This window comes from Xiphophorus hellerii, chromosome 21, assembly GCF_003331165.1.
Source record: "Xiphophorus hellerii strain 12219 chromosome 21, Xiphophorus_hellerii-4.1, whole genome shotgun sequence".
Classification (NCBI taxonomy): Eukaryota; Metazoa; Chordata; class Actinopteri; order Cyprinodontiformes; family Poeciliidae; genus Xiphophorus; species Xiphophorus hellerii.
Window position 1 is genome coordinate 313483 of NC_045692.1, and position 26984 is coordinate 340466.

General features: G+C 41.7%; 1 protein-coding gene across 2 annotated transcripts in view; it reads right to left on the minus strand.

The window, feature by feature from the left end:
- The window catches only part of cubn (cubilin (intrinsic factor-cobalamin receptor)), a 103085-nt gene that overhangs the window by 14870 nt on the left and 61231 nt on the right, over window positions 1-26984 (minus strand). For both annotated transcript variants that reach the window (XM_032552163.1, XM_032552162.1), the window contains exons 41-59: window positions 26107-26253; window positions 25386-25576; window positions 23145-23313; window positions 21190-21364; window positions 19906-20084; window positions 18081-18290; window positions 17860-18000; window positions 14519-14703; window positions 8627-8798; window positions 7217-7420; window positions 5897-6046; window positions 5659-5780; window positions 4326-4551; window positions 3809-3996; window positions 3530-3686; window positions 3053-3202; window positions 2758-2943; window positions 1224-1353; window positions 863-1080 (exon numbers count right to left, since the gene is read on the minus strand). In XM_032552163.1, coding sequence (XP_032408054.1) covers window positions 863-1080; window positions 1224-1353; window positions 2758-2943; window positions 3053-3202; window positions 3530-3686; window positions 3809-3996; window positions 4326-4551; window positions 5659-5780; window positions 5897-6046; window positions 7217-7420; window positions 8627-8798; window positions 14519-14703; window positions 17860-18000; window positions 18081-18290; window positions 19906-20084; window positions 21190-21364; window positions 23145-23313; window positions 25386-25576; window positions 26107-26253 — 3300 coding nt within the window. The remainder of the gene's footprint in view (window positions 1-862; window positions 1081-1223; window positions 1354-2757; window positions 2944-3052; window positions 3203-3529; window positions 3687-3808; window positions 3997-4325; window positions 4552-5658; window positions 5781-5896; window positions 6047-7216; window positions 7421-8626; window positions 8799-14518; window positions 14704-17859; window positions 18001-18080; window positions 18291-19905; window positions 20085-21189; window positions 21365-23144; window positions 23314-25385; window positions 25577-26106; window positions 26254-26984) is intronic.

The window sequence follows — 26984 nt, forward strand, 5'->3', positions numbered from 1 at the left end:
AAATTCTTTACTGACAAAAAGTCCACAAAATACAACTAAAAGCTTTCAGCTGATCCAAAATGCTGCTACAAAAGTTCTGATTAAAATTAAAGCGAGAAATCATATTTCTCCTATTGTAGCTTCTCTTAGTAATCAAACTCCATCATACCTCAGATCTGACAGTTCCATGTTCCTAACAGAGCACTTTGCTCTCAGACTGCAGATTTACTGCAAGTTAGTGGTACCATCCCAATTGAGTTGGGGTGTCAGTATGATGTCGTGAGGCTGTTTAGCTGTAAAAGCTACTGGTACACGTCATAAAACAGGTGGCATGACAAGGAAGAAAACATTAGGTAAAAATATTGAAGCAACATTTCAAGACATCAACCAGGAAGAAAAAGCTTGGGCACAGGTTGGTATTCCAAATGGACAATGGAAAAAGCCAAAGTGGTTACAGAGTGGATTAAGGACAACAAAGTCAATGTTTTTCTGTGGCCATCACAAAGTTCTAATCTCAATCCTATTGAGAATTTGTGGGTAGATCTGAAAAGGTGTATGAATGAGGTGGGCTACAAACCAGATAGACTTCAACTAGTTCTAGCAAGAGGAAAGGGCCAGAACTCCAGCTAATTATTGTGAGAAACTTGTGTTAGGAAACTGAAAAGGTTTCATCCAAGTCATACTAAAAAGCAATCTTACCAAATATCAAATGAAAAATTAGTTTATCTCTGTGATAATCCAACTACAACTTTGTCACATTCCAGCGAACCATTGGCTACAATAATTGTTGTTCTTGTCATTGTGCTTTTGATTCTGCGTGTTAACCCATTTATTTTATATAAACACATCCACATCATCATAAATAATCCAAATGTTAACTTACCAAGTGTTTGACTGTAAGTGGCTCTCCAGCCAACACCACTAACTGTGGCATCTGTACTGAAGATGATGAACAAATTGTTTGTAGAGGAGCGTATGTCAGGAGGGATCACTGTTCCACAGAACCTTCCCATCAATGGTGCCAAGCTGTCAGGCCCGTCATACACGGCCACATAGTCATAGCGACATGAAGAAGAAGCTTCTAAGCTGAAAGTATTGAATCTATAAAGAGAAAAGACATGAAACATAACTAAATGTGGTTTAAACTTACATTATACTGGCTTTAAACTGCCAGTGTAAAAAAACATTGTTTTAGTTTCAAGTAAATTATTATTTAACTTCTATTTTATTACACGTAGTCTTACTTGAGATCCACCACTCTGTCTGCTTGGACGGTGATATGGTAGGTACAGTTTATGTTGTGGTGGTAGTTGGTAATGGAGAGGGCCGGACTGCTCACTGTACCTGAGGTGCCATTGAAGAAACCCCCACATGCTAAAGACACATACACAAGCACACAAACACACAAAGAATCAAACATCAAATGTTTAATATATTTACTTTTACTTTTATGAATATCAAAAATAATCCCACATCATCTGTTTCTTCTTGTACATTCTGCTCTTTCTTCTCAAACCCCCAGTTTGTATTGAACCAGGTTCTGCTGGAGGTTTTTTCCTGTTAAAAGGTTTTTTCCTCTCCACTGTTTCTACATGCATGCTTGGTAAGGGATTGCTGAAAAGCCAACAACAACTCATGTATAAAGCAAAAAAAAAAAGAAAAAGTTTGATGCCATATTTACACAAAAGTCAGCATTTATAAAAAAGGAATATGGCATGAAAGTTTGCAGTAAATACAGTATCATAGTATTTTGTAACATGGTGTCTTTATTCTAAGGAGGGTTTCCCCCAGTGTATTATAGGCCTGGCGGCCCACCATGCTTTACGAGCCCCACCGCCAGGCTCAGAAAAAAACACTATCTTTATTTTATTTTATTTATTTCTTTTTAAAGCCGCATTGCAAGCACAGGGCCGGCCTAAGCCTCCATGGGGCACTAAGTGAAATTTGGTTTTGGGGCCCTTTAGTTCTGCTAACAATGTGGACTGGCTGCAATCAAGCAGCCTGATCATTAGATCATTCACACACCTGCTATAAACTTATTGCATCTCTGACAGTGCTGTTTCCATTATATTGAGCTGTTGAAATAACAAAATGCCATGTAAAACTCTGAAATGTCATTACAAATGACCTGAAGTAAAAAGATTGTGAAGCAGCATTAAGTACTGACCATTTTAACTGTAATAAAGCTATGATTGCATTTTTAACGCATTTGTAATCAGAAAATAATTGACTGCAATTATGTAATGTAGGTTGTTGATGTGTTAGAAATATAGATGCTAGTTCATTGACACAGACATCCTGTGTCTGTGAACCAAGACAAAAAAGGAACTAAGAAGGAGCCAGTGTTGATCACTGGGCCTTTAGGAAGCAGATGGCAAAGCGTACATTAAGAAAAAAGAACTCAAAATGCTGAGAGACAAGGAGTGTGCAGGCTATGGCATGGAAGGTGACCTTTGAAAAGCCTTGGGTTCGGAGCAGAGCCTAAAACTCAATCTATGGCAGACCTGATGGCCAACTCAAGGTAAAGATAAAAACTAGTCTGCCAAGTCATCACTTGGGAACAGGAGGAATCAGAGAACCCCTCAGAGGATTCCTGCCTGCCTCCGGCTGCCTGCTCCATCCTACACACTCCCTGCTGGACCTCACTCATCACCACGTCAACTGCCTGTGTGAATCGGAGTTCAGTTACCATTCTCTGTCAATCAATCAGTTTAAAAAATAAACTTATGAAATTAATACCTAGTGTAGGCACAGTATCTGTATGCTATATTTACTTACGTATGGCACTGTATTCTGCCATGAAGCCTCGGCTGGTAATCAGAGAGTCAGAGTAGAAGTGAAGTAACATAGGACCAAAAGTGGAAAAAGGGCCTGGAATGTTGGTACCACATAAAGTAGCCATTGCAGTGCTACTAGAAACTGGGCTGTAGATCTTGAGACCATCATACATACAGGTGGAGTGTGCTAGACAAAAGATAAAATAAACCTTTGGTACAACATCCAACAAGGAAAACATGGTTTATCATCAAGGCTATTTATTTCTGTTCCTATGTAGTAGAGTGTGAACACATACCCTCTATCTGGAAGACCTGAAAACTGAGAACAATCACTGTCTGCTGTCCAACATCTATAGTGTAGTTGCAGTTTGCTCGGTCTGGGTAGTCAGCTGGAAAATTTGGAGAAACTACTCGACCCTTGGAAGCACGGAAACTTGCACCACACCCTCATGAGCAAAAGACATCAAAGTTTAGATCATTTTGGAGAAATTTCTGTCTTTTTAAAAACAGTAAAGAGCTTGAGACATTCATGCTTTGCACTGCTTTTGTGATGAAAATGTTATGATATGACTGATAACGCTGGTGCAAATATCTGAATTAATACACAGGATATTGTTTGCAGAACTGTATTGCTTACATAGAGCCTTTATTAATATGGCTTTTGCTCACCTACTAAGAGGGTTATCTGTCAACTGTAGAGGAGAACTGCTACCATGTTGGCAGATGTTACAATAACACAAATAGGTTGAGATGAATACACTTGAGATTCTTACGGGTGCTGAAGGACATGGAGAAACCTACACCAGCAGTAGCAGTGGCTTGGAATCGACTTGTGATAAGGTTATATGGTGCGACAACGGGCTCTGGTGCCAAAGAACCACAGCCTGTCACAAGCAGATCCTCAGAATTCTGGGTACTGCCTGACCAAACCTACGGAGAAACGCACAATCTAGTCAAAGTCTCTATTAATCCTTTCCTCTTTTGTCTGGTTCATGTCTTACTTTACCCTGAAATAATAGTTGATTTGAAAAAGTGTCAATTCCTGATTGTACCTTGATATAGCTGGTCTGGCAGCTGCCAGTGCTGTCTGGGATCTCAAAGTTATCACCAAAGCTCATCTCCAGGTGGTTTCCTTCGTGGGCAATGATCTGCCAAAAACACTCTGTATTTGCTGGGAAGTTCTGGGGGTAATTTGGAGACTTAATTGTTCCTGTATCAGCATGGATCACCCCTCCACAGCCTAGTGGAATATAAAAATATTACTATACACACGATTTTGAAAATCATCACATAAAAGCAGAAAATAAAGAGTCTTAAAACTCATAGATAAGACAACATGTGCAAACATTAAAAAACAGCTTGTATATTAGTAGAAAGGATATATTATGTAAAATAATGTAAATGCCAACTGTTTAAAAGCTGAATAATTATAGGCCTCTCTTGTGCTGACAAACTAATTTGTATCAGACACAAACACAATGCGCCTGGCATATACTGTTTGTGGGATATCTCTCTCAATATATCCCACAAACACTATGTCAGATATTTATTTACCTAACAAAAACTTACCAGAAGAGTCGGCAGACCAGGAAGCAAAAAATCCACCTTTTGATATACTGTGGTCCGCCAGGAAAACTACAGCCAGTTTGTTGGAGCCTGATTGGATAGTTCCAGGAGTGGTGGTTCCACAATATTGGCCAATAATTGGAGATCCAGGGGATCCTCCATTAAAAATTGTGACAGAATCCCAGCTGCATGTGGCGTGTGATTCTAGGTTGAAGTAGCTGAAGCTCAACTATAGGAACATGGGAGAAAGACAACGAAGTACAGAAGGCTACAGAACACTTAAGGCATCCTGTATTGACCTCATAAATCATATACAGAAAAAAGCAAAGCAGTTATTTACTTGTACTGTTTTTTTATTCTGGGGTTGGTCTGCACATTTTACACCAAAACACAGATGTTCACCTTGAACAGTGATGAATGGACATTCTCATTCCATTCAGTCTTGCATAAAGCGGTTTGAACAAATATCTGGAAGCTGGATCCAGTGATGAACCAGACCTGTAGTGTAACCTTAAAATACATTCACAGGTGTGCCTTCACTTAACTTGGATTGAATTAACCAGAATATTAATAACCATGATTTCATTTGTGTAATGTAGCTCTTTATTATTTAATTATTTCTTTATATATATGAATCATTTGTGCAATGTAGTGAACCATGTGTTCACGTTCATGTGGTCAGATTAGGGTTCTGTATTGTCATACAGTGTTAGCTCGTCATACTATGATGCCCTCCTGAAGAGTATTTCTTTTATGGCCAAAGACTGTGAAGCCACTAGCTCACAATAAAATATATTTGAAGATCTTTTGCTTCACCTATTTTTTTTTTTACTATTTACTCTGGCGCTAGAATAATTCTTTATGCAAAAAAATTATAATGTTAGTGTTCCAATATGTCCCAGATTTGACTGTATCTGTGTCTCCATGCAAATTCTATTAATTTGCTGTCAGCCTCTTTACAGTCCTGGAAGACCTGAGTTCAGTTTGAACAGAGAGACAACCAACTACTGCTCTTGTTTTTTAAAGGACTTTTTGGCTCCATTGATCTTTATTTCACAGTATGACAGTAAAGTTGGTTATGAGAGAGGGGAGAAGACATGGTGCAAAGGTCAACAGGCCGGGACTCGAACCCTTGACAGCCGCGTCGAGGACTGGCCTCTGTTCATGGGTTGCATGCTAAACCCACTGTTCCACCGCTGGGCCACGCCAACTACTACTTTTGATGCTAGCTAAGATATTTTTTACTAGTACTATACTGCTTCTGAACAACTTTAATTGAAACTGGCTAGCTTTCCTTTTTGTTCTATCATGGCAACTGAATGTGTTAAGGACTCACCGTGATAGTGTGGCCAATGGGGGCTTCCAGTAGCCAAGCACAGCGACTCGGGCTGGGATACATGTTTGGGTAATTAGGGCTGGATAATACCCCACCATCACCTGTTTGCCAGCCTCCACATTCTGCAAAAACATTAACTCTAAGGTCACAGAGTTGATGCATTATGGTTGAAAATGCCACAGGTCATGTTAAAAAACAAACAACTTATGTAAAATGACTTAAACCATCACTGTCTTACCAGAGAATGAGTACTTGGCCTTGAAACCCAAATCCCCCTGTGAAGAATCAGTCCGGAAATGAACCCACAGCTCTGGTGTGAACACCACAATTGGGATCTGGGGTGGCGTTTGTCCACAAAATCTCCCTAACAGCTCCCCATCCCAGTCACCTTGAGAAGGGATGGACCATAAGACAGACAAACAAGCAAAGAAAACAATAGAAAATAAGAACTCTAAAAATTAAATTGGAAAGGTTCCTCTCCATTCATTTCCTATAGAATTTGTGCAATGAGGTGACAGTCACTTATTCTCCTCCAGCCAAGCATAAGCAGCCAGAGGACCCCACATGTGCACATTTACGTCCACCCATTGATGCACCCTGTGTTTATGTGCATCTGTGTGTAGAGGGTGTGCACAAGCGGGTTAACAACAACACAAGAAAGTTGAAAAGTTTAAAATTTTTGTCGCTGTTTGCCATCATTTATTGCTCTCCGTGTGTCAAGCCCATAACATGCTGCTGTGAACCAGGTAACCCCCAATGGGAGAGATATTTATAAGTCAAAATAGGTAGGTTCATTAATCTGCATTATGTAATATTAATGCATTAAAATGTGCAGACTAATTACTTGTGTTAATGATTTAACGTTGACAGCCCTAATTAGAACAAAACATTAAAAAGGAATAAAAATCTCTTATTTGCTTGGATCAATTTATATCTGAGCCTGTTTGATTTGAACAGTTTGTATGTGAAGCCATCCATATGCCTGTGGGTAAAGTCTACCAAGCAACAACCTATTTAGTGACAGATGTTACCCACGAATGAAGGAAATAAAGACAAAAGGGCAGTTAAATTGGTTCATTAAGATTGCATCTCTTTTATTAAATAGGCATTGCTTGATATGTAGTGTGGCCAAATGAAGAACCGGTTAACAAGAAAAAAATTGGTTGCTTCCACTTTACCCCCAAGAACTTTGACGTCCATTTAGGTCACCAAAACTATACATTTCTAGGATTACCCAATCACTATTGTCTTTTGGTCTAAGTTGTCAAACATCACAATATCCAGTTTGTTTGCCTTTGCTGTCTTTACTCTTTTTTTCTTATTTGGTCATTCTCAAAAACCTTCGAACCTGCCTTTGACTTTGAAACTATATTTTCCCTATAAGTATCTTTCATCCTATGAGGGTAACTTTGACTTTTTGAGGCATTACACTAAACCTCTTCAGGAAAAGTATGAATCTCAAGCCCCATATTAAAAATTTATTGCAATCTAAACTCAGTTTACCATAAAAAAACTAAACGTTCTGGTAGAACCCTATAGTCATTTTGGGAGGACTTACCCAGGCGGAACTGAAGGTAGTCTAATTCACAAGTCTGATGGTTTTCCAGGTGCAAGTCTTCAATGAGAACCACAATTGAAGAGTTGATGTGAATGGGATTCTGAATCAACCACTCACAGTTCAGGTTGTTACTGTAATTGGACACCTGGAAACCAGGTGATGTGAAGTTGCCTCCAGCTGGGTCATTCAGAATTCCTCCACACTCTGATGAAACATGAACGTATAAAGAGAGGCAAAGTCATCCTTCACATTTCAAAGAAAGCACCCAATTTCTAATGACTTTAGAGTCACTATTTCCTTTCAAGCTTAATGAATTAACATGCCAATACAAATTTATAATTTGTTCACATGTATTCTCCTGGATCTATTTCTGACCTGAGCGAAACTGTTAATAATGTTGACAGCTTTATGTGGGGGAACAGTATTCACTGTACCCAGACTGCAGATCTTGATTTACCAAACCTCATGTATAGCTGTAAACATGCAGATCTGCTTTCTCTGGAGATCTCCAGCTCTATTTTATTAACTAACTCCAAGTGACTATTTCTACTATATTCCTGCAGAAAACCAATTAAGACATGAAAACACTTACATTGTGGATTCGCCAAATAATGTGTTTTTCTGTGGAACATAGCACCAAATTATTTGTGGAAAATTAGCCTATTTTAGGAATTTTTGTAATGTTTATCAACATTTTTCAAAAGAAAATCCAGCTCGGGAACCTGAAGTAAATTCAACAGTTTTCCATTTCTGAGATCAAGAAATGGCATATCCATAGGCATAGGAAATATGGTAGCATATTACCTTCAGCAAGACACTTGATCTGCCTTGCCTAGTAGTGGTGACCTCTGGTGGTCAGAGGGTCACCAGAGGTCACAATAGGAACCAATGCATGGTAGCTTCGCTCTGTGAGACTGCCCAGTGCAACTGTTGCTTCTTTCCAGTAGTTTGCCACCATCAGCGTGTGAATGTAGTGTGAAGTGTGCTTCATAAAGCACTACTGTATACAGGTACAGGCCATTTGCCATATGCTATTGGCTGGCATTTGCAAAGCAGTTAATGAGGAATTTGCACCATTTACATTCCTTGCCTTTGATTGATTGTACCCTGAAGAACAGAGATAAGGAAAACTGCAGATATTATCTTCTGCAGTAGTGCTGAGAAAGTTTACACTCTGTATTGGTGAATATTAATGTATATTTGGTCTTTGAACAATTAAAAAATGCATTTATAAGTGTGTCTCAAGTATTCATGGATTTTAGCTATTCATGAGCGACTGTGGTTCCTAACTCCCTAAACACCAGGGGTCCACTGTGCTGTGTTAAAAGGATTGACATTTAAACTGGATAATGGGTAAAAAAAATTGCAAATAGTTTTTCAACTTGTAGGATTTTTTGGAAAATAACTCACCCACAGGCTCATCAGAGGAGTAAGTAACCATAAAGCCACCACTGGAAACAGAAGCATCGGTGCGAAATACAATAGCCATGGTGTTGCCAGAAGAGTGCACCTGAGTGCCTGGTGAGACTGTCCCACAGAATCGATGCAGGCGAGGAGCATCAGCAGCCAACCCATTAAATATCTGTAAGAGATAGGACTCTGATAAAAAGACACTTGTTTTCTAGTACTTGAGTGAAATGAAAGTTTTTGTTGCATAAACCGGCACAAATGTAGTATGAACGTTGGACACCAATTTTGTCTGATTAGAAGGTCTTCAGTTATTGTAATTTTTAGGTGTGGACCAAGACTTTACCACAGGAAATAATTAGAGAGAATGAAGCTTTCCTGATGAATCAAAAGCTGAATACAAAAGGCAAAGCACTCGATTTATGTTACCTTCACCTACAATGATGAGATATGAACCAAAACTGAAAAAGAAAATTCAGTAACAGTACTATTTTCTCCATTGTATGGCCAGCACTTGAGATGAGGAATTCTATCCCTACAGACTGTTCAGTTCTAATTTTGGGTAGTTTCAATCAGTAAAGTCAATGTTTTGACAAATTACTCCATTAGATCAATTGAGGTCATGTGATTTTGGGCCTGTACCCTGTAAACGTGATGCAGATGAGAGGTGTGGCTTGTGCAGTAATTACTTGATCAAATTGCATAATTCTTATGGATTTAGCACTGAAATACAAAGTTGTTGGTCACCAACATATCTGATTCTGCTGATTACTTAGATCAGACCAATACAGAATGATAATGTGGTACCACTAATAATACTTTTGAGTCTTTTATCTTTTATCTAAGCCCCTTAGAGCTTCTATGGGTTTAGGACTAATCCACAAAGTCAATCAGGTGTTTAATATGGGTAGGTCGACTTAAATCTCCTTTCCATGTAGGGCTGTGTAATTTTATCGATTCTACGATATTTATCAATACATTAAATCCTACTTTGAGTTTTATGTCAAATAAACAAGAATTACTCCTCCATGGGCTGCCACCTTATCGTGGTGGAGGGGTTTGAGTGCCCCAGTGACCCTAGGAGCTATGCTGTCTGGGGCTTCATGCCCCTGGTAGGGTCACCCAAGGCAGACAGGTCCTAGGTGAGGGACCAGACAAAGAGCAGCCCGAAGACCCCAATGATGAAGGAAAACTTTGGACTTGGTGTTCCCTCGCCCGGACGCGGGTCACCGGGGCCCCACTCTGGAGCCAGGCCTGGAGGGGGGGCACGATGGCGAGCGTCTGGTGGCCGGGCTTTTACCCATGGAGCCCGGCCGGGCTCAGCCCGAAGAGGAAACATGGGCCCCCCCTCCCATGGGCCCACCACCCGTGGGAGGGGCCAAAGGGGTCGGGTGCAGTGTGGGATGGGTGGCAGCAGAGGGAGGGGACCCTGGCGGTCCGATCCTCGGTTGCAGAAACTGGCTCTTGGGACGTGGAATGTCACCTCTCTGGTGGGGAAGGAGCCGGAGCTAGTGCGTGAGGTCGAGAGGTTCCGGCTAGAAATAGTCGGTCTCACCTCGACGCACGGCTCTGGTTCTGGAACCAGTCTCCTTGAGAGGGGCTGGACATACTTCCACTCTGGAGTTGCCCAAGGTGAGAGGCGTCGGGCAGGAGTGGGCATACTTGTTGCTCCCCATCTCGGCGCCTGTACGTTGGGGTTTACCCCGGTGAACGAGAGGGTAGCATCCCTCCGCCTACGGGTGGGGGGACGGGTTCTGACTGTCGTTTGTGCTTACGGGCCGAACGACAGTTCAGATTACCCACCCTTTTTGGAGTCCTTAGAGGGGGTACTGGAGAGTGCTCCTCCTGGGGACTCCCTTGTTCTGCTGGGGGACTTCAACGCTCACGTGGGCAATGACAGTGAGACCTGGAGGGGCGTGGTTGGGAGGAACGGCCCGCCCGACCTGAACTCGAGCGGTGTTCTGTTGCTGGACTTCTGTGCTCGCCATGGATTGTCCATAACGAACACCATGTTCAAGCATAAGGGTGTCCATATGTGCACTTGGCACCAGGACACCCTAGGCCGCAGTTCGATGATCGACTTTGTCATCGTTTCATCGGATCTGCGGCCGTATGTCTTGGACACTCGGGTGAAAAGAGGTGCGGAGCTGTCCACTGACCACTACCTGGTGGTGAGTTGGCTCCGGTGGTGGGGGCGAAAGCCGGTCAGACCTGGCAGGCCCAAACGTGTTGTGAGGGTCTGCTGGGAACGTCTGGCGGAATCCCCTGTGAGACGGAGCTTTAACTCCCATCTCCGGCAAAACTTCGAACACGTCCCGGGGGAGGTGGGGGACATGGAGTCTGAGTGGACCGTGTTCCGTGCCTCCATTGTCGAGGCGGCCGATCGGAGCTGTGGCCGCAAGGTTGTCGGTGCCTGTCGCGGCGGCAACCCTCGAACCCGCTGGTGGACACCTTCGGTGAGGGATGCCGTCAGGCTGAAGAAGGAGTCCTATCGGGCCTTTTTGGCCTGTGGGACTCCGGAAGCAGCTGATGGGTACCGGCGGGCGAAGCGGCATGCGGCTCGGGCGGTTGCTGAGGCAAAAACTCGGGCGTGGGAGGAGTTTGGAGAGGCCATGGAGAAAGACTTCCGTACGGCTTCGAGGCGATTCTGGTCCACCATCCGGCGTCTCAGGGGGGGGAAGCGGTGCAGCACCAACACTGTTTATAGTGGGGATGGTGTGCTGCTGACCTCTACTCGGGACGTTGTGGGCCGGTGGGCAGAGTACTTCGAAGACCTCCTCAATCCCACCAACACGCCTTCCACTGAGGAAGCGGAGCCTGGGGACTCTGGGTTGGGCTCTCCAATCTCTGGGGGCGAGGTCGCCGAGGTGGTTAAAAAGCTCCTCGGTGGCAGGGCCCCGGGGGTGGATGAGATCCGCCCGGAGTTCCTTAAGGCTCTGGATGTTGTAGGGTTGTGTTGGTTGACGCGACTCTGCAATGTCGCATGGACATCGGGGGCAGTTCCCCTGGATTGGCAGACTGGGGTGGTGGTCCCCCTGTTCAAAAAGGGGGACCGGAGGGTGTGCTCCAATTATAGAGGGGTCACACTCTTAAGCCTCCCTGGCAAGGTCTATTCAGGGGTCCTGGAGAGGAGGGTCCGTCGGATAGTCGAACCTCGGATTCAGGAAGAGCAGTGTGGTTTTCGTCCTGGTCGTGGAACGCTGGACCAGCTCTACACCCTCGGCAGGGTCCTGGAGGGTGCATGGGAGTTCGCCCAACCAGTCTACATGTGTTTTGTGGACTTGGAGAAGGCGTTCGACCGTGTCCCTCGGGGAGCCCTGTGGGGGGTTCTCCGGGAGTATGGGGTACTGGGCCCTTTGATACGGGCTGTCAGGTCCCTGTATGACCGGTGTCAGAGTCTGGTCCGCATTGCCGGCAGTAAGTCGGGCTCGTTTCCGGTGAGAGTTGGACTCCGCCAGGGCTGCCCTTTGTCACCGATTCTGTTCATCACTTTCATGGACAGAATTTCTAGGCGCAGCCAAGGTGTTGAGGGGATCCGATTTGGTGGCCTTAGGATCTCATCTCTGCTTTTCGCAGACGATGTGGTCCTTTTGGCTTCATCAGATCGTGATCTGCAGCTCTCGCTGGAGCGGTTCGCAGCCGAGTGTGAAGCGGCCGGGATGGGGATCAGTGCCTCCAAATCCGAGGCCATGGTCTTGAGCCGGAAAAGGGTAGAGTGCCTTCTCCGGGTCAGGGGGGGTGTCCTGCCCCAAGTGGAGGAGTTTAAGTATCTCGGGATCTTGTTCACGAATGGGGGAAGAAGGGAGCGGGAGATCGACAGGCGGATTGGCGCAGCGTCTGCTGTCAAGCGGGCGCTGTACCGGTCCGTCGTGGTGAAGAGAGAGCTGAGCCAAAAAGCGAAGCTCTCGATTTACCGGTCGATCTACGTTCCCACCCTCATCTATGGTCATGAGCTTTGGGTCATGACCGAAAGAACGAGATCGCGGATACAAGCGGCCGAAATGGGTTTTCTCCGTAGGGTGGCTGGACTCTCCCTTAGAGATAGGGTGAGAAGCTCAGTCATCCGGGAGGGACTCAGAGTAGAGCCGCTGCTTCTTCACATCGAGAGGAGCCAGTTGAGGTGGCTCGGGCATCTGGTCAGGATGCCTCCTGGACGCCTCCCTGGTGAGGTGTTCCGGGCCCGTCCCACCGGGAGGAGGCCCCGGGGAAGACCCAGGACACGCTGGAGGGACTATGTCTCTCGGCTGGCCTGGGAACGCCTCGGGATTCCCCCGGAAGAGCTGGAAGAAGTGGCTGGGGAGAGGGAAGTCTGGGCCTCCCTTCTGAAGCTGCTACCCCCGCGACCCGACCTCGGATAAGCGGAAGAAGATGGATGGATGGATGGATGGATAAACAAGAATTAAATGACAGCTATCACACATGACATTTTTTACCCAATTGCACATGGACATTAAAAATGACATGTAATCAAACAACCAGTTACAATTAATTAAATAATGAAATGAAATAGATAAATTACGTTATCTAATAGAGAATAAGACAAAAAAGGTTCCTTTTCTGAAGGGTTTCCCGCAGAATTATATTATAAGAGTGTGGCTCTGTCTTCATAGTGAATATGCACAATTTTAGTATTTTGTGTATGAATGTGAGAGAAAAATTGTATGTGTGTGAAATTTGAATAGTAAATATGTGCAATTGTAATATTTTGTGTATGTGTATGAGTCTTTAGTAGTGTGTGAGAGACAAAACATAGTTTTTGTCCTAAATGGCCCCTCATAGCTACGTGCTACTGGTAGTAATGTTTCCCAGATGTAGCTTCGTTTTTGCTCCACCCGCAGTGAACTCTAACACCAAACGTCTGATAAAGCTGCAGCATGTCACTTAAGCAAAAAACAACAAAAGAAGATTTTTGATATGTATTAAAACTTTTGTTATGTGCTAACATAAGAGAGATAATCTCTGAGACAAACATCAATCTCCTCTGCCTCCTCCATGTGTTCTGCAGAATTATTCAGCTCAGTCAGAAACAGCCAATCAGAGCCAGCAGAAAACAATTAGCCATGCTCTCAGGAAGTTTTGATCCAGTAACCCAGGATTGCTTATTTTGATGCAACTTGTATTAGACTCTGAATGAATGTTTTCTTTTTTCTTGAAATTATTTGAGTCAAATAAATTTGAGTCAAATAAATCTCACAACACTACCTATTAGTGTTGTGAGATTTATTTGACTCATGTATAATTGATGGTACTGAGAGCTTTACTGTTAAGTATTCCTTTACTGACTGCAGGTTTTTCAGTTGTCCTTTTGACTGAGTAACTGTGGTATTGTGCCTGCAAGTATTTTGCATGTTTTATATCTAAATTAGGTGAATTTATTACCAGATCATTTTTCAATTTTGCCAGACCACAAAGTATCATTTGTAGTATAAATAAATGATTGGCTGTTAATTTTTTGCTATAGATATAAATTTGACCTAAAGCGAAAAATTAACAGCCAATCCAGGTGATCAGCAGTGATCGGCCTCATGGATGATCGGAATCGGCAGTAAATCGGCAGCTGTCCGTCCGTCCATCCTCAGTCTCTTGCCCATCTCTGATACACCTGACAACTACAGAGTCATCTCAGTATTTCATGAAAAGGAATGGTAAGAGTCCCCTGTGGTGCTCCTGTGTTGCTGATCACAGTCTATCACTCCACTATCACCTCATCTATCATATCATCTATATTCAGTGTCTTTCCAAATAAGTATATTATGTATGTCAAATTGGAGCTGGAATTAAACTTGCAAACTTCCAATTGCCAGTCTCTTTCCTTGAGATTAACCGAGAATTAAAAATGTGAAAACTTACAGTACAGAAAACAGGCAAGATCCCAACGAGGGGAAAGGAACTCACATCAACGTAGTCAAACACACAGGAAGTGCCAGAACCTTCCAGGCGCAGGTCATTAATGATGAGTGTAACCCTGCGGTTTGGTGTGACCACCAATTCCCAGCGACACACTCTGCTGTGAGGATATAAATTTGGGTAATTGGGTGAGGTGATGGTACCAGATGGAGCGTTCAACTCTCCTCCACACGCTAGAAAAAAGGAAAAACAAATGGATATCTATTGAGATCAAATACTCCAACAAAATTTATTTTGATTGTCAGAACTCAAATCTTTTTTGTTTATTTAATATTAGTTACTACATGTAGAGTCCATTTTCCTAGACATACCAATCACTTAAAACATTTCACACTAGGGCTGCATTCATCCAGTCACACTTGTAAATGTGCACACATTCATACACTGATACACTAATCTATAGGCAACTTGAGTTAATATATTTAGAAATGGCTCTGTTTTGTAGCTCTTTTCCAGTCCGGGCATTCACTGCCTTCTTTTCCACTCAAAGTGTTTTATGCTAAAGCCACATTCACCCACTCATACTCACATTTATACCTACCTACTGATACCCCAATGTATCAGACAGATACTGCAGCTTAACCCCAAAAAAACAAACAATTTTTTTCCATATTTCTTAAAACTGACACCATATTGTGACAGTATAGTATGAGACATATAATTGTGAAAAAATTCTATTCCTCCACCTCCTCCCGGTGTTACAATTAGAACTGCAAAAATGTACCACTCTGAGTCACAAACAATCAATCAGAGCAAGGAGGAAGGTCTTAGCACTGTCAATCCACCTCCTGTATACTGCTCAGTGTGTTAATGGTGGAAAACCATTAACACACTGAAAACTGTTTATCCAACGTCATTGGTGGCCATACTAAGTCACCTTAGTATTTGTGGCAGGCTACGTCGTGTTGAGCAAGCTGTTGCTTAGCAAAGAACAAGCAGGAGGGAGTGAGCATGAGAGTGATTGACAGCATTTACACCACTCCTTCTGAGTGAGTGGTGTATTTCTGCAGTTAGTACTGGGACCACTGGGAGTATGCAGAGGAGCCCAATTTTTTCACATGTTATCTGTCTTATATTATGTGGTCATAAAGTTACATACTTTATTTACCCTTGCCTGGGTCACCTCAACATGTGGCAGAAGGAGGTGGAAATGGAACCTACCACCTTCTAATTGCAAGACACACTACTCACTGAACCACAGGTGGTACAACAGGCACGGCTTTGGTACAGCTGGTAATAACCAGGTTTTTCAGTGTACTGAACATATCTGGTTCTAAACCATGTATATTCATCTATAAAAACAAATCTGCTTGAATGTTGCTCAGGTATAAGCAGTTATCTTGCATACATTCTAAGGAGTTGCAACTCCTAACATTTATTAGCAACATACCAATTCATAATAGTAAAAGAGCCCTAGCTTATAAAAACATCCGTCCGTCGATCCATCAATCCATGCTTATCTGGAGTCAGGTCGCAAGGGTAGCAGCATAAGTAGGGAGGCCCAGGCGTTCCTCTCCCCAGCCACTTGAGCAAGCTCCTCCGGGTGTTCCCAGGCCAGCCAAGAACCATAGTCCCTCCATTGTGCCCTGGGTCTTCCTCTGGGTCTCCTCCTGGTGGAATGTGCCCAGAACACCTCGCCAGGGAGGTGTGGAGGAGGCATTCTAACTAGATGACTGAGCTTCTCACCCCATCTCTAAGAACCCCAGACACCCTCCAGAGAAAACTCTTGTTCTTTCTGTCATGACCCAAAGCTCATGACCATAGATGAGGGTAGGAATGTAGATCGACTGGTAAATTGAGAGCTCACTTTTTGACTCAGCTCTCTCTTCACCATGACAGACCGGTACAGCACCTGCTTCATTCCAGAGACTGCACCAGTCTGCCTGTCAATCTTTCACTCCATTTTTCCCTAATTTTCCACACTTGGGGCACTTGGAGAGTGTCTTCTCCAACCTGGAGAAGACATTCTACCCTTTTCTTTTATAGAAGGGTCGAGGCTCAAGACCATGATGCCGGATTTGGAGGCACTGATCCTCATCCAGTCACACTCAACTGTGAACCAGTCCAGCGAAAGCTGTAGATCATGACCTGATGAAGCCAGTAGGACCACATCATCTGCAAAAAGCAGAGACGCGATCCCAATGCCACCAAAACGATCCCCTCAACACCTTGGCTGCGCCCAGAAATTCTGTCCATAAAAGTAATGAACAGAATCGGTGACAAAGGGGAGCCATGGCAGAGTCTAACTCTCACTGGAAACGAGCCCAACTTACTGCTGGCAATGCGGCCCAGACTCATACAGGGACCCAACAGTCTGCATCAAAGTGGACAGCTCTGCACCTCTCTTCAGCTAAGTGTCCAAGACATGTGTCCGCAGATCTGATGAGACACCAGCAAGGGCAATCATCGAACAGTGACCTAGGGCTTCCTTGTGCCAAGAGCATGTATGGATCCCCTTATGCTTGAATTCTGTGTTCCTCATGGACAATCCATGATGAGCCCAGAAGGGCAACTCAACACCACACCCCTTCAAGTCTCACTTTCATTGCCCACATGAGCGTTGACGTCCCCCAGCAGAACAAGGGAGCTCCCAGGAGGAACAAACTCCAGGACGGGTAATCTGAACTGCTGTTTAGCACATATGCATAACAACAGTCAGAACCTGTCCCCCCACTCGTACACGGAGGAAGCCTATCCTCTCGCTCACTGGGGTGAACCCCAACATACATGCACCAAGATCGGGGGCAACAAGTATGCCCACTCCTGCCCGGCGCCTCTCACATGGGCAACTCCAGAGTGAAAGAGTGTCCATCCCCTCTCATGGAGACTGGTTCCAGAACCAGAACCATGTGTTGAGGTGAGACCGACCATTTTTAACTGGAGCCTCACAACCTCACACACTAGCTCAGGCTTCTTCCATACCAGAAAGGTGACATTTCCACTATTAATTTTCACTGTAACTCACTTCCTGTTAATTTAAAGTTTGTAGCCAGTTTCAGTTTGTTCAAAAAGCAAACCCTGGATATATCAAAAACAGAACTGTATTCATATTTAATATTGTTTTCATTGTCATGTTTTGATATTGTATTGCTTTATCTGTATGATTTTGTATATGTAGTAAACATGTTGTACTACTTAAAATGACTATTATTTCACTTTAAAAGTTTTTTAGATGTACTGTTTAAAAAGCCCATCTAGGGACAAGTGCTGCAAATTAGCTTGCACCATAATACAAGCATGAGACTGCTGTTTTTTTCCAGTTTGTCTACGTTACCGTGCATCTACCCCATTAAATAAAATTAATATAAAAAAGAATAAAGTGGTCCTACCTTCAACACTGGCTTCAAAAAACAGGCTGAATCCAGCTGCATTTCCACTGTTGTCACTCACAAATTTGACATAAGCAAAACTGTCTGATGTATCAACTGAAGCTGGAATATTGTTTCCACAATGTTGCCCCAGCAGACGTCCTGTGGAAATTACAAACTTGAATCTAAAGAATTCATACTATTTACATGAGTTCCAAATAGAATTAGATTTTTGTCCTCACCTGAAGCATTGTATTCTCTTATCTCCACATAGTCAACAGCACATCCTGCACTGTCCTGCAGGCTCAGGTTCTTGTAGCTCAAGGTAAGGTAGTGTCCAGTGGGCCCTTCTAGGTACCATTCACAGTTGGAGTTTTCAGGATAGTTAGAACCAGGGAAGCCTGGACTATGAATTTCCCCTGTCTGACCAATGTAGGTGCCTCCACATGATGCTGGATTTAGAGATGGGAAATGCAAAATGAAAGTGAGCTCTGAAGTGTTGCTTAATTTTGTATAAAAATCATTATATCTTCTTTAGATCAATGCATATCTGGTTTGGATTTCAAAATAATGGACATTTTCCATCCTATCATCCCAACCTTGATCTAGTATCCCTTACATGATAAAGACAGGTTTGTAAGTAGTCTAAAATAGCTAGCTACCTGTCCACCACTTGCAAACTACAATCAGCTGCTCAGAATCTGATAGGCCTACCTTGGTTGACAGTGAAAAGCTGTGGACATTCCTATGTAATTCCTATAATAGAGCCTAAATATAAAAACAAAAGGGATTTGAAGCACACGTGTTTACATATTTATCAGCAATGTCTACATAATATAATCCCTTTGAGTGTCATTTAATGCTGAAATTGCATTTCATTGTGCAGGAAATGGGTCTTAATCACTTTTTGGTAGAAAAAACATAGTTTTGGCATTTTTGAGGCCATTGGGGGCAGTTTTTTAATGTGACACATTGAATTCAACTATATCCGTAAAATATTATCCCTTTGAGTGAAACAAAGTCATAATTTGTCTAAAAGATCTAAACGATAGAGGAAGTCATTCAAAACCACTAGATGAGACACTCAGTCAGGCTGAATGTGCTCCTGCAGAGCTGCTCTCCTTTGCCCCATCAGTTTGTGCCAGACCATCACTGTTTGGCCCACCTGGTTTGCTTCTGCTGTTGGAACCTGCAGCAGCCTTACTGGCAGTTCTCGTAAGGCGAGTATCAGTTTGGAGAGGCATAGGAATGTTTTTTAAAATTACTATATTATAATATGGAACATTTTCGGGTAAATACTAATATGAAAAGGCAGCGAGAAACAGGAGTAAAATACGGTAGTTTCTAAACTAAGCGAGAAACTTGACCCACTTAGTTTGGTTCTCACTTCAGCAAAACGTGCCCCCTTAGACTTTAAATTTTCTGCTTCAAGAGATAATAATAAAAACACAAGATACTGTCCATACTCACTTTCATACTGCAAGAGTTTCATGGTATTGAAATAAAGTGAAACACTTAAAAAATATATATAATAAAGTCTACAATTGATATAAGTGCTATAAAGATGGAGGTTTGACAGAGAGAGACAATGGAGTGAGAGAGTTCTGTAAAATTAAGATGAACTATATATTATTGGGCATGAATTCTGCCAATATTGTAAAACTGCTTTGCTTCTGCACTTTAGAATTTTTACATAATTTTCTACATGTACTTGAAAACAAAATATAATGAAATGAATTAAAAAACTAATAAAATATATACAGTATTGTATATAATCTATGGAAATGAAATGGAAAAGTCTTGAATATACTTGTATACAGTATATACGTATATGAGTTCGAGGAAATATACACACACATACAGTACGTATATAGGTCATGTCACATGACATAATGCAAGATAAAAGGTAACTGTACTATTTTTTTTTTTTCCTCACTGAATCATTTTTGTGTCTGCTGAGTTTTTGTTTGTCCTCTATGTTGAAGTTGTTGAATGAAACACTCATGGTTATTATAACAATTACATTTTGGTTGGTGAACATTAGTTTTTCATAACTTATTGTCTAACCTATGGAATATTTTGCTTTGAATCCTCTGTGTGTTACACTACTGTCAGTCCGAAACCTGAGCAACATGGAAGAGCCTTTTGAATGTTGCGTAGATGGTCTAGTGTTTCCACACAGTCGAGAAATTAAGTCTGAATTCAATGATGAGCCATCTCGAAGTTCCAAGTAATCAAAGCTACAGCTGTAGAAAAACACAAAGAAAAAAGCTAAGATAAAATCACATACAAACAAAGATATATACAATGCAGCCTTGTTAGTTTGCCTGGCCCATGTTCCAAACACGTACAGCGTTGTTTTATACCTAAACCAGTGATGTGTGGTCAGGGGAGGCAGGTGAGGCAGAGCCATGGAAGAATAATATTATATAATGATATAATTTATATTGCTATTTTCACACTGTGGTTTGTACTATAAAGAATTAATTTTTCATTTAGCTTAACCAATTTTGAATATTGTTTCTTCAAAATTGCTAAATTTTCATAATTTTCCATTCAAATGCTCAGAAGCGCAGCTGGTGAAGCAGCAGGAAGCTGAGCCTCATCTTGGATTGCGCAACCTCTTAACTGCACTGGCTGCCATTTGATGAGAGCATGTTCCTTCTGTGTGTATGTTGCCAATAAAATGATTAAAAACATTTAATATATAAACTGATTTTCCATAATTTAGCTCATGTACAGTATATAATGTACAGTGTTTTTTGTAACCAACTATGTGTATGTAATGTGATTCATGTGCTGAGGAGTGATTATAAATGGCAGAGAACTAGCCATAGAGTAAATAAGTCAAGTGCAGCAATAGATTTATTGTTTTCTCCTCTCTGGACCACTACATTCCAGTCAAAATGGATCACTACACTTCTACATTTAAACAGTTTTCTAAAGTGGATTTTCGATCGGAGCAGGAAATAATAACTAAAGGAAGACCAACACTGGAGCTAAAAGGTATTGTCATGGGGGTCCTCTCTGAGATTTCCCAGCAGCTGAACTTATATGTTCTATTCAAGTACATCTGGTACTCTGGGTTGTCTAAATATCAAAACAACTCCAGTGATTTAAACATTTTATTCTTAAATGTCTCAACAGTCTGATTAAGAGTTCCTAATCCCTCCCTCACTCCCTGAATCCGTCCCTCCATCAATCCAATATATCAGATGATTACAGATGATGGACATGCAAACACTAAACCCTGTGTATTAGAGCCGTAAACTATGGAAGCATAGTTTACGGCTATATTCCAAGCATATAGCAATGGCCATATTAGAAAGGGAAAGAAAATAGCAAATATACCTGGCTGTGGGTTCAATGTAGAAATCTTCCTCAAAGTCAATTTGGACAGCTTCTCCATTAGGTACGGTTATCACCCATGTACAGTCAATGTTCTGGGGGTAATTCTGTGGATAGTTTGGTGATGTGATGTAGCCAGGTGGGTCATTATCCGTCAGCAAGATGGAGCCTCCACATGCTGTGAAAAAATTACTTGGGTCACAACAAAAATAAGAAAATGTATTCCATCTGTTATACACCAAAACCAGGAAACACCAGTTCTATTTTGCCAAAGTATTTTGAGGTAATAATTATTACTCTGGGTCATACCAAGCTAGGAAATTTCAAATATCTAACAAAAGCAAAAATGTTTGACAAAACAAACAATTATTATTCTAAGCTTACTTTGATGTCTTTCATGGTATTTTTCAAAGGAAGAAAAATCATTCTGAACTCAAATTGTGTTGCAATGTTTCTCAGCTCTGGTCCTCAGGAACAACTGGCCTGCATGTTATAGATGTGACTCTGTTCCAGATCACCTGATTCAAATGACTGCATGATCTCCTCTGCATGTCATCAGATGCTGCAGAAGCCTGTTAATCACCTACTTATTCCAGTCAGGCATGTGGCAGAAGGGAAACTCCTAGATGTAACTCTGTTTTCGGGGGCGCTAGTCTGACTGTGGTGTTTATTTAGTAACCAGTTTGTACTTTAATTTGATCAGAACTAGGAACGGCATAGAGTCATGAATTGGGTGAATGAAACAGAAGAGTTAGTTATACTTGTATTTATTTCTAATAGTAATGAAAATGATAATGATAATAATTCAACAACAACAAAAATAAATCGGTTCAAAAGACATAATATAAAAAAATAAAGACACTTCAGAGAAATAACAGGTCTCCTGAGTCGAGTCTAAAGGTGAGGGAAAATTATTATTATTTTTTTTCCTTTAGTGTTCCTGGGAGTTTGGTTCAGTTTCCTGTGTACAGATTGTGGTTCAGTTTCCTACCACCAGGTGGTGTGTGGGTAGCTCGCCATCTCAGTCATCAGGTGTAACATTTAAATAAAAAAAAACTGGACCTTGATCGAGTAGTGAATTGTTTGAAAAGGTTGATGCAATATTAGCAGTTTGGGAAGTTACCAGCTGCCAACTGGACCACAGCTTGGTGAGCATGACAGCGTGAAGGAAATAACGTTAGCGGTGCTATTGCAAATATGACATCTCATCAGATCCTAGTTAATAGAATAACTCACCGCTGAACATCAAGCTTCATGCAATAGTTGAGTCAGATTTGTAGGCTTCAGGTAGTTTTATGAACAACAGATGCCAACAGCCATAGTGAGCAGCAGCACTGGAAAAGCTCAGAAACACCCATGATGATCCCAGAATTTAAAGAGAAGGTGGTTTGGTCCCATGGGTTACATAAAACATGCAGGACAGGGGTTCCTCAGGACTGAGAACCACTGATCTAGAGTAAACCCTCTGTCAGTTATAGGGTTTAAGTGTATATACGACATGACCTAAAGAAATAAGTTTCAAACTTTAGTCAAGTTGGACATCAAGTTTAAGAAACCATGCTCCACTGATTTCACCATGTTATCATTCATAAAGTTGCTTTTACAGTCGACTAAATCCTTTGGTGTGTGTGGGCTGAGTTCAGCTTAATCAAATATCTTCATTCTTCAATTTTCTCATACTGTATCTGTCGACCACTACTGTAAATGACCTTAACTGTAATGAACAGAAGTGGTTGAATAGTGGTAGGTAAAAATTAATGACTGTTTTTTGTCAAATTCTCAACATGCACAACAAACATCAAGTATGTATGTTTAACTGGAGATCTACAATATTTGAAATTGGCATTTTGTTTGAATGACTACCCATTCATGGTAGCACAATGTATTACTAAAAAAAAGCCAACATATTCATAGTTATTCTCTTTCTTACTTATCAAAAACAGAACAAGAGATTCTACCTTCATTATGGACTTCAAAAATCAACTTAAAGCCGCTGGCCTCGTTACTTGAATCAGTTACAAAGTGAATATGGAGGTGGTTGTCTGTAGTTTGGAGAATGGAAGGAGGACTGGAACCACAGATACGACCTCCTAGAATTGGAGACGACCCATCTGGACCATTTCTGAGCTGTAGAAACAACAGGGAGTAAATATATATCTGTGACCTCAGTGAGAGTTCATAGAGCTCAGAAATAAAGTAATTAATTAGGTAAGGAAGAAGACATAGCCTACTATCTTAACTAACTTTCTAAAACACTGAATTTTGGGTTTCCATTGTCCGTTAGCCAACATCATTAAAACTTTGAAATATTTCACTATATGACTATGAATCTATTACACAGGTGCTGGGCATAAAATTGGAATATCATGAAAAAGGTTGATTTATGTCAGTAATTCCATTCAAAAAGTGAAACCTGTATATTGTATTAATCCAGTGGTGTCCAAAGTCGGTCCTCGAGGACCTCGTGCCCATAGTGCACAGGTGTCAAACTCCAGTCCTCGAGGGCCGCTGTCCTGCAGTTTTTAGATGTGCCACAAGTACAAAACACTGGAATGAAATTGCTTAATTACCTCCTCCTTGTGTAGATCAGTTCTCCAGAGCCTTAATGACCTAATTATTCTATTCAGGTGTGATGCAGCAGAGGCACATCTAAAAGTTGCAGGACACCGGCCCTTGAGGACTGGAGTTCGACACCCCTGCCATAGTGGGTCTTGGCGGGCCAGCATCCTGCATGTTTTAGTTCTCTCCCTCTTGGTAGTAACAACCTTTTCATCATGTCAGTGTTCTTCTAAGGCCTTCTAACGAGCGATCATTTGGTCCAGGTGCGTTAAACCAGGGAGAGAACTAAAGCATGCAGGATGCCGGACCTGCAGGACCCACTATGGGCACCTTTACACACAGACTGATATATTTCAAATGTTTATTTTTTTGATGATTTTATTGATGATTAGAACTGGTAACTAATGAAAACCTCAAATTCAGTATCTCAGATAATTACATTATTACTTAAGACTAATAAAAAAAATAAACGTTTTTTTTTTTTTTTAATGAATAACATGAAAAGCACAGGTGTCAAACTCCAGTCCTCGAGGGCCGCTGTCCTGCAGTATTTAGATGTGCCACAGGTACAAAACACTGGAATGAAATGGCTTAATGACCTCCTCCTTGTGTAGATCAGTTCCCCAGAGCCTTAATGACCTAATTATTCTATTCAGCAGAGGCACATCTAAAAGTTGCAGGGCAGTGGCCCTTGAGGACTGGAGTTTGACACCCTTGATGAAAAGTATGAGCATGAACAGCACTCAGTACTTAGTTGGGGTTCCTTTTGCCCAGCTTACTGCAGCAAAGCAGCGTGACATGAGTCCGATCAGTCTGTGGATCTGTTCAGATGTTCTGAGAGTCCAGGTTATTGATTGTGGCCTTCAGCTCTTCTGAATTGTTGGGTCTGGTGTATCGTGTCTTTCTCTTTACAATAACTCAGAGATTTTCCATGGAGTTAAGGTCAGGTCAGTTTGCTGGCCAATTAAGATTCACATAGCCACAGTGGTGGTACTTAAGTGCATTTTACTTAAGTAGATTTAATCATGTGTACTTTCCACTCCACTACATTTTTCAGTAAGTATCTGTACTTTCTACTTCTACTTCAGATTGGGGGCAGGATCTTGTGTGTTTGACCTCACCATGTAATGGGTCTTCAAAGTGTAGCCCCCCTCTTCTGAAAGCTAAACTCCGGGCCTGGCAAATTTTGAAAAAATTTCAGAAAGGTGTGTGGAGCAAAGAGACACGCTGAATGTGGGAATGAACTGAGGCGGGGTTGTGATCATGGTGAAAGAAGCACTGTTATCAACTTATTGACTTGGCTGCTATATTTATCAATTTTTCAGACTCTAGTGAATTAAAAAGAAAGAAAGACAATTATTGGTAAATCTAGCAACTTTTTCTGTGTTGTTGGAAACTTTTATGGTGACAGTGTTCTGCAGCTCGGCTGCAGCCTGTCTGTCCCAAGCAAGCAGCGAGAGCGGTTATTAGCTTTTCTCGATTCCTCAGCACTGCAGTCAGTCTGACAGTCATTTGTTCAACACCATATCTTCACCAATGGTCAGAGCAGCTTACAACATAAAGTTACAACCCTAATTCATCTGTTTAATTTATCATCATGAAAAAATTTGATTTGGGGGTGAATTTCTCTTTAAGTTTACCTGGAGGTAGTCTCCTGAGCTACAGTCAGTGCCGTAGCCCTGAATCTGGAAGGGAGTTTGAAATAACACTGAAACCCGAAATCCTGGTGTAACCATCACATGCCAACTGCAATTTAATCCAGGCAAGTAGTTCTGAGGGTAGTGAGGACTGCTCAGAACACCTCTGTCTACATGCAGCAGGCCACCACAACCTGAAAACACAAAGAAAATCTTCATTGAAATGGATATCATGCTGCAGAGTCACAGCAACATTGTTGTCTAAAAATGTGAGACACTCAAATTTCATGACATATGCCAAGTTATGAACATTAAAAATGGGTAAAATACTGGACGCAACGTGGTGATGAAAATGATGTCTGTCTTCAGAGTTCCACATCATTTAGTTTGCATCCAAAAGAGCCAATTAATCAGCACCTCCTAAAAGATACTGGTAACTTCCAGTCAAAAAACAAACATGAAGAGCAGTGGAAGCTTCTTCTGATTCACCAGTTTTAACACCTCAGCCCTATTTAGATATCTAACATGAATTTACATTAAAATACAAATATTTAAACAGTGAACCAGGATCAAAATATTTTATCTTATGCTTGACATGAAAAAATAAATACACTAAAAAGGTAGCCCGACATTTAGTGACTAACGAATGAAGAAAAATGTAATATATAAAAAAAGTAAAGTCAGAATAAAGAAAGTAGAATATGTATTTGCATTTGTGCAGAACCTTTGGAGAAGGAGGCATTAAAGCCTTGGCCACTGACATGGCTGTCAGAAGAGAAGTGAAGGAACATTGAGTCTCCTGTTGAGTGTATGGAGCCTGGAGGATCCCTCCCACACACACTGGCCAGGACAGGGGACAGGCTGTTTGCACCTGTTAATCATAAAGCAAAGCAGTTCATTACAAACTGATGGGTCTGATGAAATCAAACAGAGGGGGATACATAACCAAAGAAGGGTTAGGACTTTGAACCTTCTATTGGCGCAAATGAAAGTTAAGTATATCCCACAGTAATGCACCAGACTTCAAAAACAAATTCTTCTCTGTTTCACTCAGGTGTTTGCAAACTTTACAATCTAAAGAGGTATTCTTACCCTCAGTCAGAGGGCCCTGTGGCGCAGGAGGTCAGACTGCCCCAGCAGCTACTATACACTTGATTGCCACCATCGATGTGGGTGTGCGTGTGTGTGAATGGGTGAATGACTGTAGTGTGAAGCTCTATAAGGTCCTCTGGACTTGATAAACATGCTACACAAGTGTAACAAGTTTAAGCCATTTACTATTCAGTGCAGCTAGAACACCACCCATGCTATTGCAAAAGGCAACTTCTCATTTTGGATGAACTTCTACCATTTCAAGCTTGTTGTTATTTTTAAAGAGCCAATATTTTATTTATATCCTTTGGTTTTGATATAAAATAAAAACCAACATATGAGGTTTCAAAATCGAGGATGGAAACAGTGATTTCTGTAGAATGTTTATATTTATTTAATCAACTGGCCAGTTATAAATAACCATTGTGTGAGTTTAGCCAGCTCCAGACCCCTGATTTAACTAAAGTTAAAAATGTTGGAATCTGGTTGCATTTGATGTTGAATTTGAAT